The sequence below is a fragment of the Hylobates moloch genome, unplaced genomic scaffold, assembly GCF_009828535.3.
Source record: "Hylobates moloch isolate HMO894 unplaced genomic scaffold, HMol_V3 SCAFFOLD_3, whole genome shotgun sequence".
NCBI lineage: Eukaryota > Metazoa > Chordata > Mammalia > Primates > Hylobatidae > Hylobates > Hylobates moloch.
In genome coordinates, this window is record NW_026652278.1 from 41,475,738 (window position 1) to 41,494,624 (window position 18,887).

At 40.6% G+C, this 18,887-nt stretch overlaps 1 protein-coding gene across 14 annotated transcripts in view; it reads left to right on the forward strand.

Annotated features, from left to right (window-relative positions):
- CPEB3 (cytoplasmic polyadenylation element binding protein 3) overlaps positions 1 to 18,887 on the forward strand; it is a 241,514-nt gene that overhangs the window by 81,240 nt on the left and 141,387 nt on the right. For 8 of the 14 annotated variants that reach the window (XM_032136767.2, XM_058436214.1, XM_058436213.1 and 5 more), the window contains exon 3: positions 16,930 to 17,089. In XM_032136767.2, the coding sequence (XP_031992658.1) occupies positions 16,930 to 17,089 (160 nt within the window). The remainder of the gene's footprint in view (positions 1 to 16,929; positions 17,090 to 18,887) is intronic. The other 6 variants (XM_058436216.1, XM_032136790.2, XM_058436217.1 and 3 more) reach the window with 1 other exon arrangement.

The following is an 18,887-nucleotide window of genomic DNA, read 5'->3' on the forward strand; positions in this document are numbered from 1 at the left end:
ATATTCATTGGAATTGAATTATACCCTCAGTTTTTCCAAGAGACTACAGATTGTTCAATAGTTTATGTATTACTCCTTAAAGTGTATGTGTGCGTATATGTTTAATATTTTTCTTCCTTTCTTTTGGTTTCCAGCAACTTTCCTATCCTGCATTATTTCAAAATAATTGCTATTAATTTTTTATATACATTCAGTTCCACTTAGTTGAATGCAATGTATTTGCCACTTTCCTTTTTCACCGTTTCGTAGTTTGCTGCCTGTAATCTCAGCACTTTAGGAGGCTGAGGCAGGTGAATCATTTGGGGTCAGGAATTCGAGACCAGCCTGGCCAACATGGTGAAACCCCGTCTCTACTGAAAATACAAAAAATTAGCCAGGCATGATGGTGTGCACCTGTGGTCTCAGCTACTTGGGAGCCTGATTTTACTTTGGTTCATTATTACTTCTTCATGAAGACAGAATTGAGGTCCCTTCTGCTTCCATACCATAGTTGATGACCACCTTCATTTGTATCTTTATAGCATCCAGGTAAGGTAGGCATTATTGTTATCCACATTTCTCAAATGAGGAAACTCATACACAGGGAGATTAAATAACTTATTCAATTCTATTGAAATCTGAGTGCTTACAATGTGCTGTGATTTAAATCTTTTTATTTTTATCTAACTGCAGAGCAGCAGAGCATTATAATTCTGGCTACTACAGGTCATCCCAATGAAAGACTGATTATTTTGGGTATATAATTATATAAATAGTAAGTTCAGTCTGCTTTTTCCTTTTCATTTATTCTTGGCTTCTCTTTCCTTTTTCCTTCCTGAAATTGTTCCTTGAAATTCCACTTGTTTTTTGAGACGGAGCCTAGCTCTGTCGCCCAGGCTGGAATGCAGTGGCAAGATCTCGGCTCGGCTCACTGCAGCCCCCGCCTCCCAGGTTCAAGCGATTCTCCTGCCTCAGCCTCCTGAATAGCTGGGATTACAGGTGCCTGTTATCACGCCCAGCTAATTTTTGTATTTTTAGTTGAGATGGGGTTTCACTGTGTTGGCCAGGCTGGTTTCGAACTCCTGATATTGTGATCTGCCTGCCTCAGCCTCCCACAGTGCTGGGATTACAAGCGTGAGCCGCTGAAATTCCACTTTTGAGTCCTTGCATTTGGAATATTGTATATACCTGATAGTCTCATTGAAGGAAGATAATCATACTACCAGTCTTCTTGCTTATTGTTTCTGCCTCTAAAAAGTCTTTTTTGTTTTTTTTGTTTTTTGAGACAGAGTTTCTCGCTCTTGTTGCTCAGGCTGGAGTGCAATGGCACGATCTTGGCTCATTGCAACCTCTCCCTCCTGGGTTCAAGCGATTCTCATGCCTCAGCCTCCCAAGTAGGTGGGATTACAGGCATGTGCCACCATGCCCAGCTAATTTTTGTATTTTTGGTAGAGATGGAGTTTCACCATGTTGGCCAGGCTGGTCTCAAATTCCTGACCTCAGGTGATCCGCCTGCATCAGCCTCCCAGAATGCTGGGATTATAGGCGTGAGCCATTGTGCCTGGCCTAAAATGCAGTAAATTAAGATGGTTCAGTCAGAATTTCCAAAATGTCTACATCACAGGATTTTTTTTTAAATAACAGCTTTATTACTGTCAAACGTTAGTGCTAACAAAATTTTTCCAAGTATGCTCAGGGCTGTTTCACTCTTTCTTCATTTACTCCACATGTTTATTGGGAACTTTAATATGCCAAGAATTAAAGATAAAAAGATTAAGTGAGGCATAGTCTCTGACTACAAGAAGCTAGTGATCTAGTTAATAGATGATGATTATATAATGAGGTAAATGCAGTGACAGAGCCATATGCTAGGAATTATGGGAGAACAAACAAAGGAGGAGTCAAAAAAAGCTGTCAGGCTGGCAGTGGCTCCTGCCCTGTAATCTCAGCACTTTAGGAGGCTGAGGCAGGTGAATCATTTGGGGTCAGGAATTCGAGACCAGCCTGGCCAACATGGTGAAACCCCGTCTCTACTGAAAATACAAAAAATTAGCCAGGCATGATGGTGTGTACCTGTGGTCTCAGCTACTTGGGAGGCTGAGGCATGAGAATGGCTTTAACCTGGGAGGTGGAGGTTGCAATGAGCTGAGATCCCCAAACTGCACTCCAGCCTGGGCAACAGAGTGAGACTCTGCCTTAAAAAAAAAAAAAAAAAAAGAAAGAAAAAAAAGGGCTTTCAGAAAAGGGAGGCCAGACACATTGCCCAACTTCCTTAAAATTTGGAAAGACCCAAGAAGAGATTCCTCAAAGGACACGTAGGCTATAGGGCTGCAGATAGCTAAGATTTATTTGTAAATAGCAAGTTTCTTCTACATAAATACTTATCAGATTCTTGAAAACTATTAACGTTAAGGATGTAGCTTGGTAAACCTTTTCTCCAGGACAGCATCTGGTTAATTTGTGTATGAATATGCAGAAGTTCAAAATAGCATTCTACCACAAAGGAGTCTGACTTTATTTTAAAGACTTTTAAAATGTGTAGCCTTAAATCTGTACCCTGGTATTCAACTTGGGAGATTTGTAGGGAAATATTACCATTATTTGTTGAGCTAGACAAGCAAATATTCACTTTCTAGCATACTCAGGCTACAAAATAATCTAATTTCTTCTTATTTCCATTTATTTATAGAATACTTATACAGCTCATAAAGCATTTTTCCCACATATCTTTGCTCATCAGAACCTCACTAAGGTGTTCTTTTGAACCTTGATTAGGATACCCTATCCTACTTCAACATATCCCAGGTCCTTTCTCCTCGTTAAGCCAACAATAGGACTATCAAACATTTTTGGAAGTAAGTAATAGCAGAACATTAATGACCAATATTGGCTATGTGCCCAGTACCGTTTTAAGCACTTAACATGTTTTTTTGTTGTTGTTTGTTTTGAGACAGAGTCTGGCTCTGTTGCTCAGGCTGGAGTGTAGTGGTGTGATCTCGGCTCACTTCAACCTCTGCCTCCTGGATTCAAGCGATTCTCCTGCCTCAGCCTTGTGAGTAGCTGGGACTATAGGCACGTGCCACCACACCCAGCTAATGTTTGTACTTTTAGTAGAGACGGAGTTTCACCATGTTGGCCAGAGTGGTCTGGATCTCTTGACCTCGTGACCTGCCAGGCTCGGCCTCCCAAAGTGCTGGTATTTACAGGCGTGAGCCACTGCGCCTGGCTGCGTGATGATTAAATATAGATTAACATGTTTTATCTCATTTCTTCCTCACAAAAGCCTATAAAAGTAAATACTATTATTATCCCATTTACAAATGAGAAAACTGAGGCACAAAGATATCACATACAAAATGTCTGAGTCAAAATTAAAACACAGGCAATTCAGAGCCTTAAAATCATTCTGTCTTTCTGTCTCTAGGTTGAGAATTATTCCTAGTTAGCAATTCTCATTTCTCCTATTGTCTTACCATTATCTTATCTTTCTACTCAGCCTAGTATGTGGTGTGAGTATGTACATGAAAGAGAAATGGGCTGGGCATGGTGGTGCATGCCTGTAATTCCAGCACTTTGGGAGGCCAATGGGGGCAGATTGCTTGAGCCCAGGAGATTTAGACCAGCCTGAGCAACATGGCAAAACCCTGTCTCTACAAAAAAATACCAAAATTAGCAGGGCATGGCGGCATGTGCCTGTGGTCCCAGCTACTCAGGGGGCTGAGGTAGGAGGATCACTTGAGCCTGGAAGGTCCAGACTATTAGCCAAGATCGTGCCACTGTACTCCAGCCTGGGTGACAGAGTGAGACTCTGTCTCAAAACAAAAAAAAAGAAAAAAAGAAATGTACCTTCTCATATTGTTTCTTATTCATTAAGCTGAATTCCACAATAACAAAGGAAAGCAAAAGCATGAATAATTCCAAGGCATTTTTTCCAGTCTGTAATTTTAAATCCCTCTCCCAGACCTATTAAAGGACTCAAAAAATCTGTTTTACTTCAGTTTGTTTCCCTATTTTGGGGAAACAGTTTACTTAAGTGAAAAACTTGAATAATTTGCCTGGAAAAGTAATTAAAGTATGACCTTCTTTAAGTATAGCTATATGAAGGTTATTAAGTGGACTCAATATACAAAAATTAATTATATTCCCCAAGTTTCATAGAAACATTTATTGCCTAAAAAATAAGATATGAACATAAATAAATATATAAACATAAATACAGGTTTAAGAATTAAAAAAAGAAAATAGCCAGGTGTGGTGGCATGTGCCTTAAGTCCTAGTATTTGAGAGGATGAGGTGGGAAGATCACTTGAACCCAGCAGGTGGAGGCTACAGATGTACTCCAGCCTGAGTGACAAAGTGAGACCCTGCCTCAAAAAAAAAAAAGGGAAAAAGAGTACATATAGATTACTTTTTCTGGACCCAACTATCACCAGAATATATTAAGACTTTCTGAGGCCGGGTGTGGTGGCTCATGCCTGTAATCCCAGTGCTTTGGGAGGCTGAGGATGGTGGATCACCAGAGGTTGGGAGTTTGAGACCAGCCTACCAACATGCCGAAATCCCGTTTCTGCTAAAAATACAAAAAATTAGCTGGGCGTGGTGGCACGCGCCTATAATCCCTGCTACTTGGGAGGCTGAGGCAGGAGAATCTCTTGAACCCGGTAGGTGGAGGTTACAGTGAGCCGAGATCGCGCCATTGCACTCCAGCTTCGACAACGAGCGAAACTCTTGTCTCAAAAAAAAAAAAAAAAAAAAATTTACTGCATTTTACTTTACGACATTTAAAGTACCCTAAAGTGTCATTATTAGAATGACACTGGCGTTATTTTAAAGTAAAAATTTGGGTGGGTGCGGTGGCTCACGCTTGTAATCCCAGCACTTTGGGAGGCCGAGGCGGGCGGATCATGAGGTCAGGAGATCGAGACCATGGTGAAACCCCGTCTCTACTAAAAATACAAAAAATTAGCCGGGCGTGGTGGCGGGCGCCTGTAGTCCCAGCTACTCGGAGAGGCTGAGGCAGGAGAATGGCCTGAACCTGGGAGGCGGAGCTTGCAGTGAGCCGAGATCGCGCCACTGCACTCCAGCCTGGGTGAACAGAGCGAGACTCCATCTCAAAAAAATAATAATAATAAATAAAGTAAAAATTTTTAGCCTTCTAAATAGCAAATATTTTAATAAATTTGGATGCTTTCCATTTTAGATGCTTTATTAACATGTTCACCTCTTAAATGGGGTAACATTTAAACGGAAGATTAGGTTAAAGACTTAGGTTCTTTTCTCCCTGGAATGCTTACATAACACATAATTTGTGTGTAGTTAGCCTTCTTCAAGGATACTTGATTTGTATTAACTGAATTTAGGCTGTGCACAGTGGCTCACACCTGTAGTCCTAACACTTTGGGAGGCTGAGGTGGGCGGATCACTTGATGTCAGGAATTCGAGACCAGCCTGGCCAATGTGGTGAAATCCTGCCTCTACTAAAAATACAAAAATTAGCCAGGCATCATGGCGCGCACCCATAATCCCAGCTACTCAGGAGGCTGAGACAGGAGAATCACTTGAATCTGGGAGGCAGAGGTTGCGGTAAGCCAAGATCACGCCACGGCACTCCAGCCTGGGTGACAGTGAGACTCTGTCTCAAAAAAAAAAAAAAAAAAAGAACTGAATTTAATATTTAGTTTCCTCATCTGTAAAAAAAAGATATTGTAATATCTACTTCATAGGACAGTTATAAAAATTAAATGAGGTAATCCAATGAGATACTCATCAGCACAGGGTCTGGCACATATTAATTATCTATTATATGGTAGCTATGACTTAATCAGTTCTACAAGGCTTGTTATGAAAAACAGTATACACATCCATTTTCCTCTCCCCAGAGGCAGATTGGCAGCTTTTGAAAAATAAATCAGCATTACTTTGTCAGGGATAGGTTTAGCATGAGAGCAGTTTGGGCGTAAGCCTGTTCAAATTAAAAAATGATAAAGCTTTAAAAGGGGTTAAGACAGCTGCGCCTGTAATCCCAGCACTTTCGGAGGCCAAAGTGGGTGGATCATGAGGTCAGGAGTTCAAGACCAGCTTGGCCAAGATGGTGAAATCCCATCTCTACTAAAAATACAAAAATTAGCTGGACGCGGTGGCAGGTGCCTGTAATCCCGCTACTCGGGAGGCTGAGGCAGAGAATTGCTTGAACCTGGGAGGCAGAGGTTGCAGTGAGCCGTTATTGCACCACTTTACTCCAGCCTGGGCGACAGATTGAGACTCTGTCTCAAAAAAAAAAAAAAAAAGTGATTAAGATAGTTTTGGCTTTTGAATACAATATTCTATTATGTTTATTTTGGTTATTTAATCCAATTTTATTATTTATCTCATTTTAATTTAAGTCTCTTTTTATCTGGAATTAGAGTTGTACAATAAACTTGAGATTCAAGGGGTTTTTTGTTTTTGTTTTACCATTTTCCTTCCACTAGAAGAGAGGGGTTTGGAAACTAAGAACTAGATAATGAGCTTTTATTTCTCTGGTCCCAGACGATGAACTTGGAGTGAATTTCTTTGGTACTTACCAGGTTCCCTGTTTTAAAATATACAAACACGTACATTGGTGACCTTTCCAGTGATGGCCAGGGAGTGACAATGAAGAGCTATAGTCTGTAGCTCTTAATCTGTGTGTACCCTGGGCAGGGCATCATCTGTTGGTTTCTGAAAGGAGGAGGAGCCCTAGAAAGCTGCTAGCCCAAATTGACACAGCTGTTGTTTTATTGCTTTTATTGCTATAGGATGATTTGCATAAAAGCTGCTGCTCAGTTCCTAAATTCAAGGATCAAGGGGATAACAGGGGGCCACAGCAGAAGCGTTCACGTCGCGGCCCCTGTCAGATTCTGGTGAATCTGCGAATTCTGCTGTATATCTCCTTACCCAACCACCCAAGTCAAACAGCAATTGAAATGAACAGCAGCAGGGCAGGCTTATAGGTATCCTTTACAGCCCAGTGATGCTTCTAGGGAGATGCTGTAGCATGTCATTCTTAAAATGTGCCCTGGTCATAAATGGGATCAGCTGGGCCTCTGAAGAACACAGTATATCACTGTAAGACAGGAATCCATGGGATTAAAAAAACAACTCATCAGTAGCCGTGGGAGACAGGAGAAGATGCTGTTTGTGGCTAATATGGTTAATAATTGCTTATAGGTTCCTGGAGAAATATTAAAGACATCTTTAGAAATGTAAAAGGTGCATGTTGTGATGATAGACGGCATTAGTTATTTCACTGGCAGTAGGGTTACCTTGGGAGTTTTACTACTGTCTGGTTTAGGTTTAATTCCTGGGTTCCTTCGTTGGCTCCTGAATGGAGCAGCTGAAGTCAAGCCGCGGTCAGTGGAGCAGCTGAAGTCAAGACTTTGCCTTCCTTGAGCTCAAAAAATTGACTATATATATAGTCTCTTATGTCTTGTACCTAAAGTTAGATGATTTACAGGAAGTGTCATAGTTCTATTAAAGTCTTAGAAATGCCTTTTAAAAATAATAGCTTAAAGGCTAGGCGCAGTGTCTCACGCCTGTAATGTCAGCACTTTGGGAGGCTGAAGTGGGTAGATCATGAGGTCTGGAGATCGAGACCATTCTGTCTAACATGGTGAAACCCTGTCTCTACTAAAAATACAAAAAATTAGCTGGGCGTTGTGGCATGCGCCTGTAATCCCAGCTACTGGGGAGGCTGAGGCAGGAGAATTGCTTGAACCTGGGAGGCAGAGGTTGCAGTGAGCCAAGATGGTGCCACTGCGCTCCAGCCTGGGCGACAGAGCTAGACTCCATCTCAAAAAAAAAAAGCTTAAAAATAAAAAATTTAAACAAGATAAGAAAAAATAAAAATAATAGATTTATTGAGATATAATTCACATATCATGAAGGTCACTCTTTTAAAATATACAATGTAGTAGTTTTTAGCGTAATGACAAAATTGTGTGTCAGTCATACGATCTAATTCTGGAACATTTTTATCACCCCCAAAAAAATCAAACGCACTAGCAGTCAATCTGCATTTTGCCCTGATTTCTCCAGCCTTAGGCAATGACCAATCTACTTTCTATTTGTATAGATAATATGTCTGTTCCGGACCTTACATATAAATGAAATATCATATGTAATTTTTTGTGATTGTCTTCTTTCATTTAATGTTTTTAAGGTTCATCCATGTTGTAGCATGTATCAATACTTCATTTATTTTTTAAAATTTTTATATTTTTAATTTTATAATTTATAATTTTTGTGGGTGCATACTAGATATATTTATTTATAGTACTTCATTTATTTTTACTGCTGAATGTTATTGCATTATATGCATGTGCCAAAATTTGTTTATCCATTTACCAGTTGATAGGCATTTGGGTAGTTTCCGGTTTGGGGAATTATAAATAACATTGTTTTATAAAGTTGTTATAAACATCAGTGTATGTGGATCCATAGGTTTGTGTGCGGACATGTGTTTTTATTTATCTTGGGTAAATACTTGGGAGTGGGACTGCTAGGTTGTGTGCTGAAGTATATGTTTAACTTTTATAAGAAACAGCCAAACTGTTTTTCCAAAGTGGCTGTGCCATTTTGCATTCCTAGTAGGAATTTACGAGAATTCTGGTTGTTCTGCATCCTAGTCAGCGTTTGGAGTTGTCAGGGTGTGTGTTTGTTTGTTTTTTTATCCATTCTAGTAAATGAGTAGTTCTTTCTTAGTTTAAAGTAAAAATCTTGCAAGATGAATTCATCAAAAGAACAATTTAAATGTGAGGTAAGCATTTACTGAATGTCTGTTATATGCCAGGCCCCCTGCTAGATAATGAGAATGCAGAGAAATAAGACACATTTCTGCTCCCATGAGACTTACAGTTTATTGAGGGTGACAGGCATGTAAAGAAGTAATTACAATATACTTAGTTCTAATTACCTAGAATCAGTCTGGGATGGGGAAGGAGAGTGGATACCTGGAAGAAGAAAATAATATTTGGAGCTACATGTACTTTTGCATAAAGTTCTAAGATAGGTTTTGATAGCAAAGGTTAAGCTCCCCCTTTATTGTTTTACCTAATAAATCAATGCCCAGTAAACTTCTTGAGATAATATTCTGCTGGCTAACAAGCCAATGATTTGGGGTGACATCAACTAATCACTTTCAAAAGTCACATATGCACCCTAACCAGGGAAAGGGGCAACTTTAATTTTTGTAGGTTTTTGTTTGTTTGTTTTTGAGACAGTGTCTTGTTCTGTTGCCCAGACTGGAGTGCGGTGGCACCACCTTGACTCACCGTAGCATCTGCCTCCCGGATTCCAGTGATTCTCCTGCCTCAGCCTCCCAGGTAGCTGAGCTTACAGGCACATGCCACTATGTCTGGCTAATTTTTATATTTTTAGTAGAGACAGGGTTTCACCATGTTGGCTAGGCTGGTCTCGAACTGCTGACCTTAGGTGATCTGCCCACCTCGGCCTCTCAAAGTACTAGGATTACAGGTGTGAGCCACCGCGCCTGGCCTAATTTTTGTAGTTTTTTGATGCCTTCTCTTCTGACCATCATAGTCACTGCTTTCCCTTTCTGTATCCTTCCTGGGTCGGCCTCATTTCTGCCTTTTCTCTAGCACACTGCTAAGCTGTATAATCACTCCTTTTTATTTTCAATTTTTTCTTTTAGTCAGACACCATCGACTGGAAAAATCACTCCTCTTTACTTAACTATGAACTGTTTACCACAGTCAGCAATGGCAGCAGGCGGCATTTGTACTTTTTATACAGTCGACCACTCTAGCATTTACCCTGCTGAATCCAGCCTCAAAATGTAGGGTCATGTCAGGTAATTCCAAGAGCCATGTTTCTCTGTGTATGATATATCAAGCCTCTTATCTGACCTGCCTGGCTAAAACCAGAAGAGCTGTGAAGAAACATTAGGAATAGAGAGAACATGAAAAGACTTGGCAAAAACGTGCTTCAAGTTGAGTCATGCTTATCTAATTTTTGAGCATCCTTCAGAGCAGGTGATACTATCCTTGGTTTTTTTTTTTTTTAACCTCTCCAGAACCTTAGCTTGGTTTCCTGTTACACAGCAAGTAAAAACACAATCTGATAAAAAGGTTTAAGTAAGTGGAATTAGTCATCCTCAGGAAGAAAAAGATGGGAAATCTATAATTTCTCTGTATGCCCTAATCTTTTTTTTTTTGAGACGGAGTTTCATTCTTGTCACCCAGGCTGGAGTGCAGTGGTGTGATCTCGGCTCACCTCAACCTCCGCCTCCCAGGTTTAAGCAATTCTCCTGCCTCAGCCTTCTGAGTAGCTGGGATTACAGGCATGTGCCACCATGCCTAATTTTGGATTTTTAGTAGAGACAGGGTTTCTCCATATTGGTCAGGCTGGTCTCGAACTCCCGACCTCAGGTGATCCCGCCTGCCTCGGCCTCCCAAAGTGCTGGGATTACAGGCGTGAGCCACCATGCCCTGCCAGTTAGTCATTTCTTATGCGTTAGATGCATTTAACTTCGGAATGTTTTATCCATATATATGTTGCAGTCATGTGATAAATAGAAAACTCTTCCTTAGGAATTCCTTTAAAAAGTTTTTCTGTTTTCTATGACTACATTTATCTTTTCCTAGCTCTTTCAGACATCTACCATCCTTTTGATTTTTGGTCCTGTCTGTGTCCCTTTCTTCCCAACTAAGCCTCCATTGTTCATGGGCCACACTGCAGCTAGTTAGTGTAGAAGTGTTAGAACATTACTGGTATGGACTTGAGAGTCACAGACCTGGTTTTATGTCCTTATTTCTGATTAGCTCTGCGACTGAGCAATTACATAAACCTTTGTGAGCCTCAGTTTTCCTCAGTGAAATGGAGACAATACCTACTCTGCAGGATTGTGGTGAGGAAGGAGATAGAACTTTAAACCATTTAGTCCAGTGCCTAGCACATGGTTAATTTTATCATTTGGTTCCAGAGCTACTTTTATCCCCAGATGCTGTTGGCCCTTTCAGCCTTCCACTTTGTATGTCTAGCATAGGAAATGTCTGAGTATAAGCTAGAAAGGGTAGCAAGGGGTTCTGGATTCCTCTTCCAAGAAAAGGGCAGGTGAATGGGATAGGGCTGTTAGAGATGGACTTGGGATTGTACAGAGGTAGATCAAACTACTTCTTGAGGTTAATTAGTTGTCAGTTGAGCAAAGGTCATTGACCAAGGGCAAGTGAGGGTCAAGTTGCTTGTGTTGCAGGGTGGGGTCAAAGAAACCTGTCTCTGGATTGGATAGATTAAGTTAAAGGGAGTGTTTGTAAAAAGGATTTAAGGCTAGAGAGAATAGGAGGAAGTCAAGGAAGCAGTACAATGAGAATCCTTAAGAGCACGGTCTGGATTTGACTGGATTTGAGCCCTGACTCTGCCATTCACCATCCCCATAACCTTGAGCCAGTTATTTATTCTCTCCAAGACTTAATTTTTATTTTATTTTATTTTTATTTTATTTGAGATGGAGTCTCACTGTGTCACCCAGGCTGGAGTGCAATGGCGTGGTCTCGGCTCACTGCAGCCTCCGCCTCCTGGGTTCAAGCGATTCTCCTGCCTCAGCCTCCCAAGTAGCTGGGGCTACAGGCACGTGCCACCACACCGGCTAATTTTTGTATTTTTAGTAGAGATGGGGTTTCACTGTGTTGGCCAGGCTGGTCTCAAACTCCCGACGTCACAATCCGCCCACCTCGGCCTCCCAAAGTGCTGGGATTACAGGAGTGAGCCACTGCGCCCAGCGACTTGTTTAATTTATAAAATGGGACAAAAGCTACCTACTTAATAGGGCTGTGAGATAATGCATATTAGCATACTTAGAACAGTGACAGGCACATATTAAATACTTGATAAATTTATTACTATTAAATCCAGCTGAGGGAAGAAAGAGAGGACTAATGCAGTGGAGGTGAGCTGTTCTGTGTACAACTAACTGACAACATTTTCATTGGTTATCTTCAAAGAAAAAGAGTCAGTAATGGGCTGCATTATTTATAGATGTTCTAATACTTCTTGGTGTGTTTGCTTGTTAAAAACAAATAATGATGTTTTCCTGTTCTCTACATTGGGAAACAAAACTTATAAAAAAAAAAGGCCTAACAGGTTAGTTGCCACTTGCAACTTTTGTCATTGAATGATAAATTGTGGCCTAGTTTTCTGTATACATAATTTCTGTTGATGAATTCCACTGTAGATTTTTCTGTTTTTTCTATCCTTTTTGTTCTGTTTTTTGCAGACTTCCTGGTTAATCACTTATTTCAGCAACGTTTACCACTTCTAAAACAAAAAGGATGAATGGTATGCATCAAATATAAGTTGATGAGGCATGGATGGAATTAATTTTAATGAGAACTCTAGAGGCCTGAAGTTTGTTTAATTAAGCCTGTACAAATTCTATCATGCCTTTCACATGTCATATGTTTTCATCTGTTGAGCATTAAGTGAACCCTGTTAGGTTAGTATCTGTGAACTGCTAGATTAAAAAATTCATTTTTCAGTACTTTTGAGATAGCATCACAGAAATCTTTTTGTGTTCTTCCTAATATTATGGTAGCCACCATGGTACAGATGCCCGTATGTTCTGTATTTAATACTGAAGAAACCATGAAGAGAGAATTATCCCCCACTCTTTTTTTTTTTTTGAGACGGGGTCTCACTCTGTTGCCCAGGCTGTAGTGCAGTGGTGTGATCTAGGCTTACTGCAACCTCCACCTCCCAGGTTCAAGTGATTCTCCTGCCTCAGCCTCTGGAGTAGCTGGGATTACAGGCACCTGCCACCACACCTGGCTAATTTTTTTTTTTTTTTTTTTTGAGACGGAGTCTCGCTCTGTCACCCAGGCTGGGTGCAGTGGCATGAGCTTGGCTCACTGCAACCTCCACCTCCCCAGTTCAAGCGATTCTCCTGCCTCAGCCTCCTGAGTAGTTGGGACTACAAGCACGTGCCACCGTGCCTGGCTGATTTTTTGTATTTTTGGTAGAGACGGGGTTTCACCATGTTAGCCAGGATGGTCTCGATCTCCTGACCTCGTGATCCACCCGCTCCGACCTCCTGAAGTGCTGGAATTACAGGCGTGAGCCACTGCACCTGGAAAATTTTCCCATCTTATAGATGAAGATAACCAAGGCTTAGAAGCATATTCAAAGTGACATGCCAGTAAGTGGGAAAGCCAAAATTTGAAAATTGGATTTTGATTTTAAAATTTGTGCTTTTAAAAACTAGGCCACCAACTGCTTCTCTAATACTCAGACTGCAAAACTGACCCTCTGCAAGGTAGGCCAGGCTTGTTTATTGCCTGCTGCTCACACTATTCCCTGCCCTCACTTTACTGTCTAATTTTACTGAACAGAATCATGGGTATAAAGGCTTAACTTGAATCATCCAATTTAGTGGCTCTAGCCAGTTATAGAATTTATTTTGTTTTAAATTATGATTAAGTAGGTTTGAGCTGGAGCCCAGGAATCTGTGTTTTAATTGGCTCTACATGTGATTTTTGACAGTCTGACAGGTTTGGGAACCATTTCAATTTAGTTACATGAATCCCTCCTCCCAAAATCCTCTTTAATTTTCCTGACAGGTAGTCATCTAGTGTCTGATATCCATTTGTGATAGAAATTCACTGTTACATTAAAACATTGTAATGTGCAGTTAGTTACAGTGCTGTTTTTCTATAGAAGTAACCATGGATTTAATTAATTTCTTTGGCCAGATTTTTATACTCCTTAGGTTTTGGCATTGAGGGCTCTTGAATCTTCTCTGAACCTTGCCTTCTTCATGTGTAAAATGGGTGTATTGTTATCTACCTTGAGGGATTATCAATAATTAAATGAAAAAATAAACTGTCCTGTCTGGAAAGATTCTTGAATGCCTTCAAATAGCCTTTTCTTATAGTTCCCTTACCATGTCAGTCTATTCGGAAACACTCTCATGTCTTCAGAGTTCTAGTTAGAAGTGTGGATGTGATAGAGGGCTCCTAGATAATTCATTTTGGGATTGTTAGTGCCAGAAATAGGTTATCATTTTGCCTCCTCATCAGCATACTTCTTTACCTCTGGCTTTTTCTTTGGACAAAGTATATGATAGACACCTCTTATGGGTACAGATAAGCCTGCATTTCTGGAAATTCAGCTTTACTCCTTAGAGTTTCCACTAATAACTTGAACCCAAAGCAAAACAAATGATCTGCAGGAAGACTTTAAATCTAAAAGAAAAGACATTCTTAGATTGTATAGAGACCAAAGTAGAGAACCAAAGAAAATATTCCATATCTCTTTCCTATCCAAGGGGAGAGATAGGTAATGGGTGAGTGTTGTCCATAGAAGAGGATAAATGATCAAGTGCAAGGCTGGAAAAGACTGCTCAAGACCCTTAAAATAATCTCTCATCACTGTAGTTTGACTTGATTTGGTTGTTGAGATGTATGCTTATCTTGCTTTTCTTAACCAAAGCAAATTTGATCCGTTCTTTAGTATTAACTTAGTTTTTTTTGTGTTTTTTTTTTGTGTGTGTGTGTATGTGTGTTTTTTTGTTTTTTTGAGACAGTCTCGCTCTGTCACCCAGGCTGGAGTGCAGTGGCACGATCTCGGCTCACTGCAAGCACCGCCTCCCAGGCTCACGCCATTCTCCTGCCTCAGCCTCCCTAGTAGCTGGAACTACAGGCACCCGCCACCATGCCCGGCTAATTTTTTGTATATTTTTTAGTAGAGACGGGGTTTCACCGTGTTAGCCAGGATAGTCTCAATCTCCTGACCTCGTGATCCGCCCGCCTCGGCCTCCCAAAGTGCTGGGATTACAGGCGTGAGCCACCGCGTCCGGCTCTTTAGTATTAACTTAGAACGTGAACTGTGTTTTCCTTGAGGCTCAGAGTACTAAGAAGAGTTTGCAGGTGATAGTTTCCTGAAGGCTTGAGTGAAATGTGGTGAAATAATACTTTTTTCTTTACTTTGTTTGTGTTAGAGTTCTATTTTCAAAATGTTTTTGAATGTAACATCTTGAAAATACTCCTTTAGGTTAAGGTTTCTTCGTGTGAGTGCTTTTCAAAAGGTAATTTTCATACTTTGGACACATTAAAATTTTTCTTTTCTTTTTGCCATTATCTTCATGAATACAACTTTGAACACATTTTTATTTTTATATTTTGAGATGGAGTCTTGCTATGTCGCCAGGCTGCAGTGCAACGGTGTGATCTCGGCTCACTGCAACCTCTGCCTCCTGGGTCCAAGTGATTCGCTGCCTCCGCCTCCTGAGTAGCTGGGATTACAGGCACGCACCAGCATGCCCAGCTAATTTTTGTATTTTCGGTAGAGACAGGGTTTCACCATGTTGGCTAGGATGGTCTCAGTCTCCTGACCTCATGATCTGCCTACCTCGGCCTCCCAAAGTACTGGGATTACAGGTGTGAGCCACTGCGCCTGGCCACATTTTTATTTTTAAAAAGTGTATCCAATATATGTAACTTACTGGTCAGAAATGTTAAAGGTAGGCCGGGCGCGGTGGCTCACGCCTGTAATCCCAGTACTTTGGGAGGCCGAGGCCAGTGGATCATGAGGTCAGGAGATCGAGATCATCCTGGCTAACATGGTGAAACCCCGTCTCTACTAAAAATACAAAAAATTAGCCGGGCGTGGTGGCGGGTGCCTGTAGTCCCAGCTACTCTGGAGGCTGAGGCAGGAGAAGGGCATGAAACCGGGAGGCGGAGCTTGCAGTGAGCCGAGATTGCGCCACTGCACTCCAGCCTGGGCGACAGAGCCAGACTCCGTCTCAAAAAAAGAAAGAAAAAAAAAAGGAAATGTTAAAGGTATCCAATACATTTTCATTGAAATTATAGTCACCCTTTGGTTTTTCAGGAAAATGATTCCATTTGAGTTCTTAATTGTGATCTTTATTGTTTGCACTCAGGAATTCCAGACCAGCCTGGGCAACATAGTGAGACCCCATCTCTTAAAAAAAATTTTTTTTTTTAATTAGCTGGGCATGGTGGCACGTGTCCTAGCTACTAGGGGGGCTGAGGTGGGAGGATTGCTTGAGCTCAGGAGGTCGGGACTGAAGTGAGCCATGATTGCACCACTGTACTTCAACCTGGGCAACAAAGCAAGACCTTGTCTCAAAAAAAAAAAAAAATTGTGGTCTTTCTCTGTGGGGAAACATCTCTGTTCATTTGACAATAAGGTTATTGGGTGGAGGGTAGAGAGCAAAACCAATTAACTTGACTCTTCCTTTTAAATTTACTATTTTAGTTTGTTTGCAAGAAAGTCACTCTGAATTACATTACATTATAAAATATTAGGGAAAATGATGCAATTTAATAATTATGGAGACTTGTATTAAACTTAATGTTGCCAAGTCATTATTCTTTTTTTTTTGAGATGGAGTCTTGCTCTGTCATCCAGGCTGGAGTGCAGTGGTGTGATCTCAGCTCACTGCAACCTCTGCCTTCCAGGTTCAAGTGATTCCTCTTGCCTCAGCCTCCCAAGTAGCTGGGATTACAGGTGCACACCACCATACCTAGCTAATTTTTGTATTTTTAGTAGAAGCGAGGTTCCACCCTTTTGGCCAGGCTGGTCTCGAACTCCTGACCTCAAGTGATCTGCCCACCTTGGCCTCCCAAGGTGCTGGGATTACAGGTGTGACAAGTCATTATTTTTAGTGAAAAGAGCAGGATCAGCGCGGTAGCTCACGTCTGTAATCCCAGCACTTTGGTAGGCCAAGGCAAGAGGATTGCTTGAGCCTAGACATTTGAGACCAGCCCGGGAAACATAGTGAGACCCCATCTCTACAGAGTAAATAAATAAATAAACAAATAAAAAGAAAGACTGTGTGCTGTTGGGGCTCTCTGTAACTTTCATTCATGTCATCAGTCCACAGCAGGAAGCAAATGATATGGTGTTAATTTTATGAAGTAATTTTATGTATTGTCTTGTTTTTGTTTTTATTTTTAGGACCGGAGTAGGCCCTATGATACTTTTAACTTGCACTCGTTGGAGAACTCCTTAATGGATATGATAAGGACTGATCATGAGCCTCTGAAAGGTAAACACTACCCTCCCAGTGGCCCACCAATGAGTTTCGCTGATATAATGTGGAGGAATCATTTTGCAGGTTAGGAATATTCATATGTCCATTTCTTGCTTGGTGTTTTCAGCAAAAATAAGCTTTTTAATAATTTTGATTTTTCTGGTTTGTTTTTTGTTTGCTTGTTTTTGTTTTGCTTCTGTAAAGCATTGTGGAATGTATTTAAAGTTGATTTTTTTTTAACCTGGGTTCAGCTACCTATAATAATCAAGGTGGATTGTTATCAGTCATGTCTGGCAGGAGCATGAATTGGGTAGCTGAGGTTAGTCACATTATGAGTTAATAGCATGAGACCAGCAGCCAGGTTTTCTGGGCTTTGTGCATTTGGAATCCTCAGCTGAACCTGCATAATTCATTTAAGTCCATGTATATATACTGCAAGGAGCTGTGAGAGTTAGTAAAGCAGTCTCCAAAGATTGCTTCAGAAAACTGCATATAAAGGACTTCTATTTTATTAAAGCATAATCACCTTCCTAGTATAGGAAGTATCACTACACAGGCTTAGGGGCAGCTAGTGACCCTTTGCAGTCTCTGAGGCCAAATCACAAGAAAAATATCTGAAAGTATATAAGTGTTTTGGGTTAAATATAAGGCAGAAAGTCTCAAAGTTAGCAATATTAGGACTTCCTGTTTTTACAGCCTGTGTAAATTCAGGATAGATGTTGGTGTTTAATTCATAATTACAGATAGTTCTTTTTATGGGTTATAGGACTTTTTAGAGACCTTATGATATTTAAAAATAGTGTAATGCAAATTACCTATGGAAATATCCATTATACTTGGGTTAAGATCTAAATTTCCGAAACTGTGAAGAGGTAGTCATGGGGATGCCCATCTTGTATGAACCATTATGTCTTTCAAAATTGTGAGAAATTCAATCCCCTCTGGTTCTTTCTAGGCCCATATTATAGTGTGAATGACTGAACACCTGATGCTCATTTCCTCAAGCCACACCAGAAATCTCTTTCATCATTTTCTTGTCACACTCATGATTTTCTTCTGCTTTCCTCATTTCCCAGTGAAAAGAAAGTAGTCAATAGGTTATAAAGAAAAGAAGGGATTTTTGGGGAAAGCGAGTTTTTTTTAAATTTTTTTATTTTTTATTTTTTTGAGACAGTGGAGTGCAGTGGCACAATCTTGACTCAGTGAAACTTCCTCCTCCTAGGTTCAAATGATTATTCTGCCTCAGCCTTCCAAGTAGCTGGGATTACAGGTGCCCGCCACCTCGCCCAGCTAGTTTTTGTATTTTTAATAGAGGTGGGATTTCACCATGTTGGCCAGGCTGTTCTCAGACTCCTGACCTCTAGTGATCTGCCCGCCTCGGCCTCCCAAAGTTCTGGGAGTGCCACCGCACCCGGCTGATACTTGCATTTTAAGGAAAATATTTTAAAAATTTTTTGGCTTTAAAAAGTGGAGAAAATTATAAGAACAAAAAGGTAACTAAAAAATAAAAGAAAGATTGTGATGGTGTATTCTTTGTCTAATTCCCATATGATAAGCATTATCCATGCTTCTATCAGATCTCTGTAATTTATTGCTAGGCCTTGACTTTAGACTCTTAGGTTGTTTCCAATCTTTCCTCCATTATTAGGTAATGCTGCCATGGATGAGTTCTTGCACATAGCTTTTCCTTAAGGTAAATTCGAAGTGAGTCTTTGGGTCAAAAGAGATAAACATTTAAGTGGATTGAGCTTTAAGAGAAGGATGGTAGGCTAGAGGACCTGCCATGTGGATTCTGTATGAGTCTGTTCAGAAGCACTTCCCTCTATACTATCTGGTTTTTCCTCCTCCTCCTTTTTTTTTTTTGAGATAGAGTTTCGCTCTT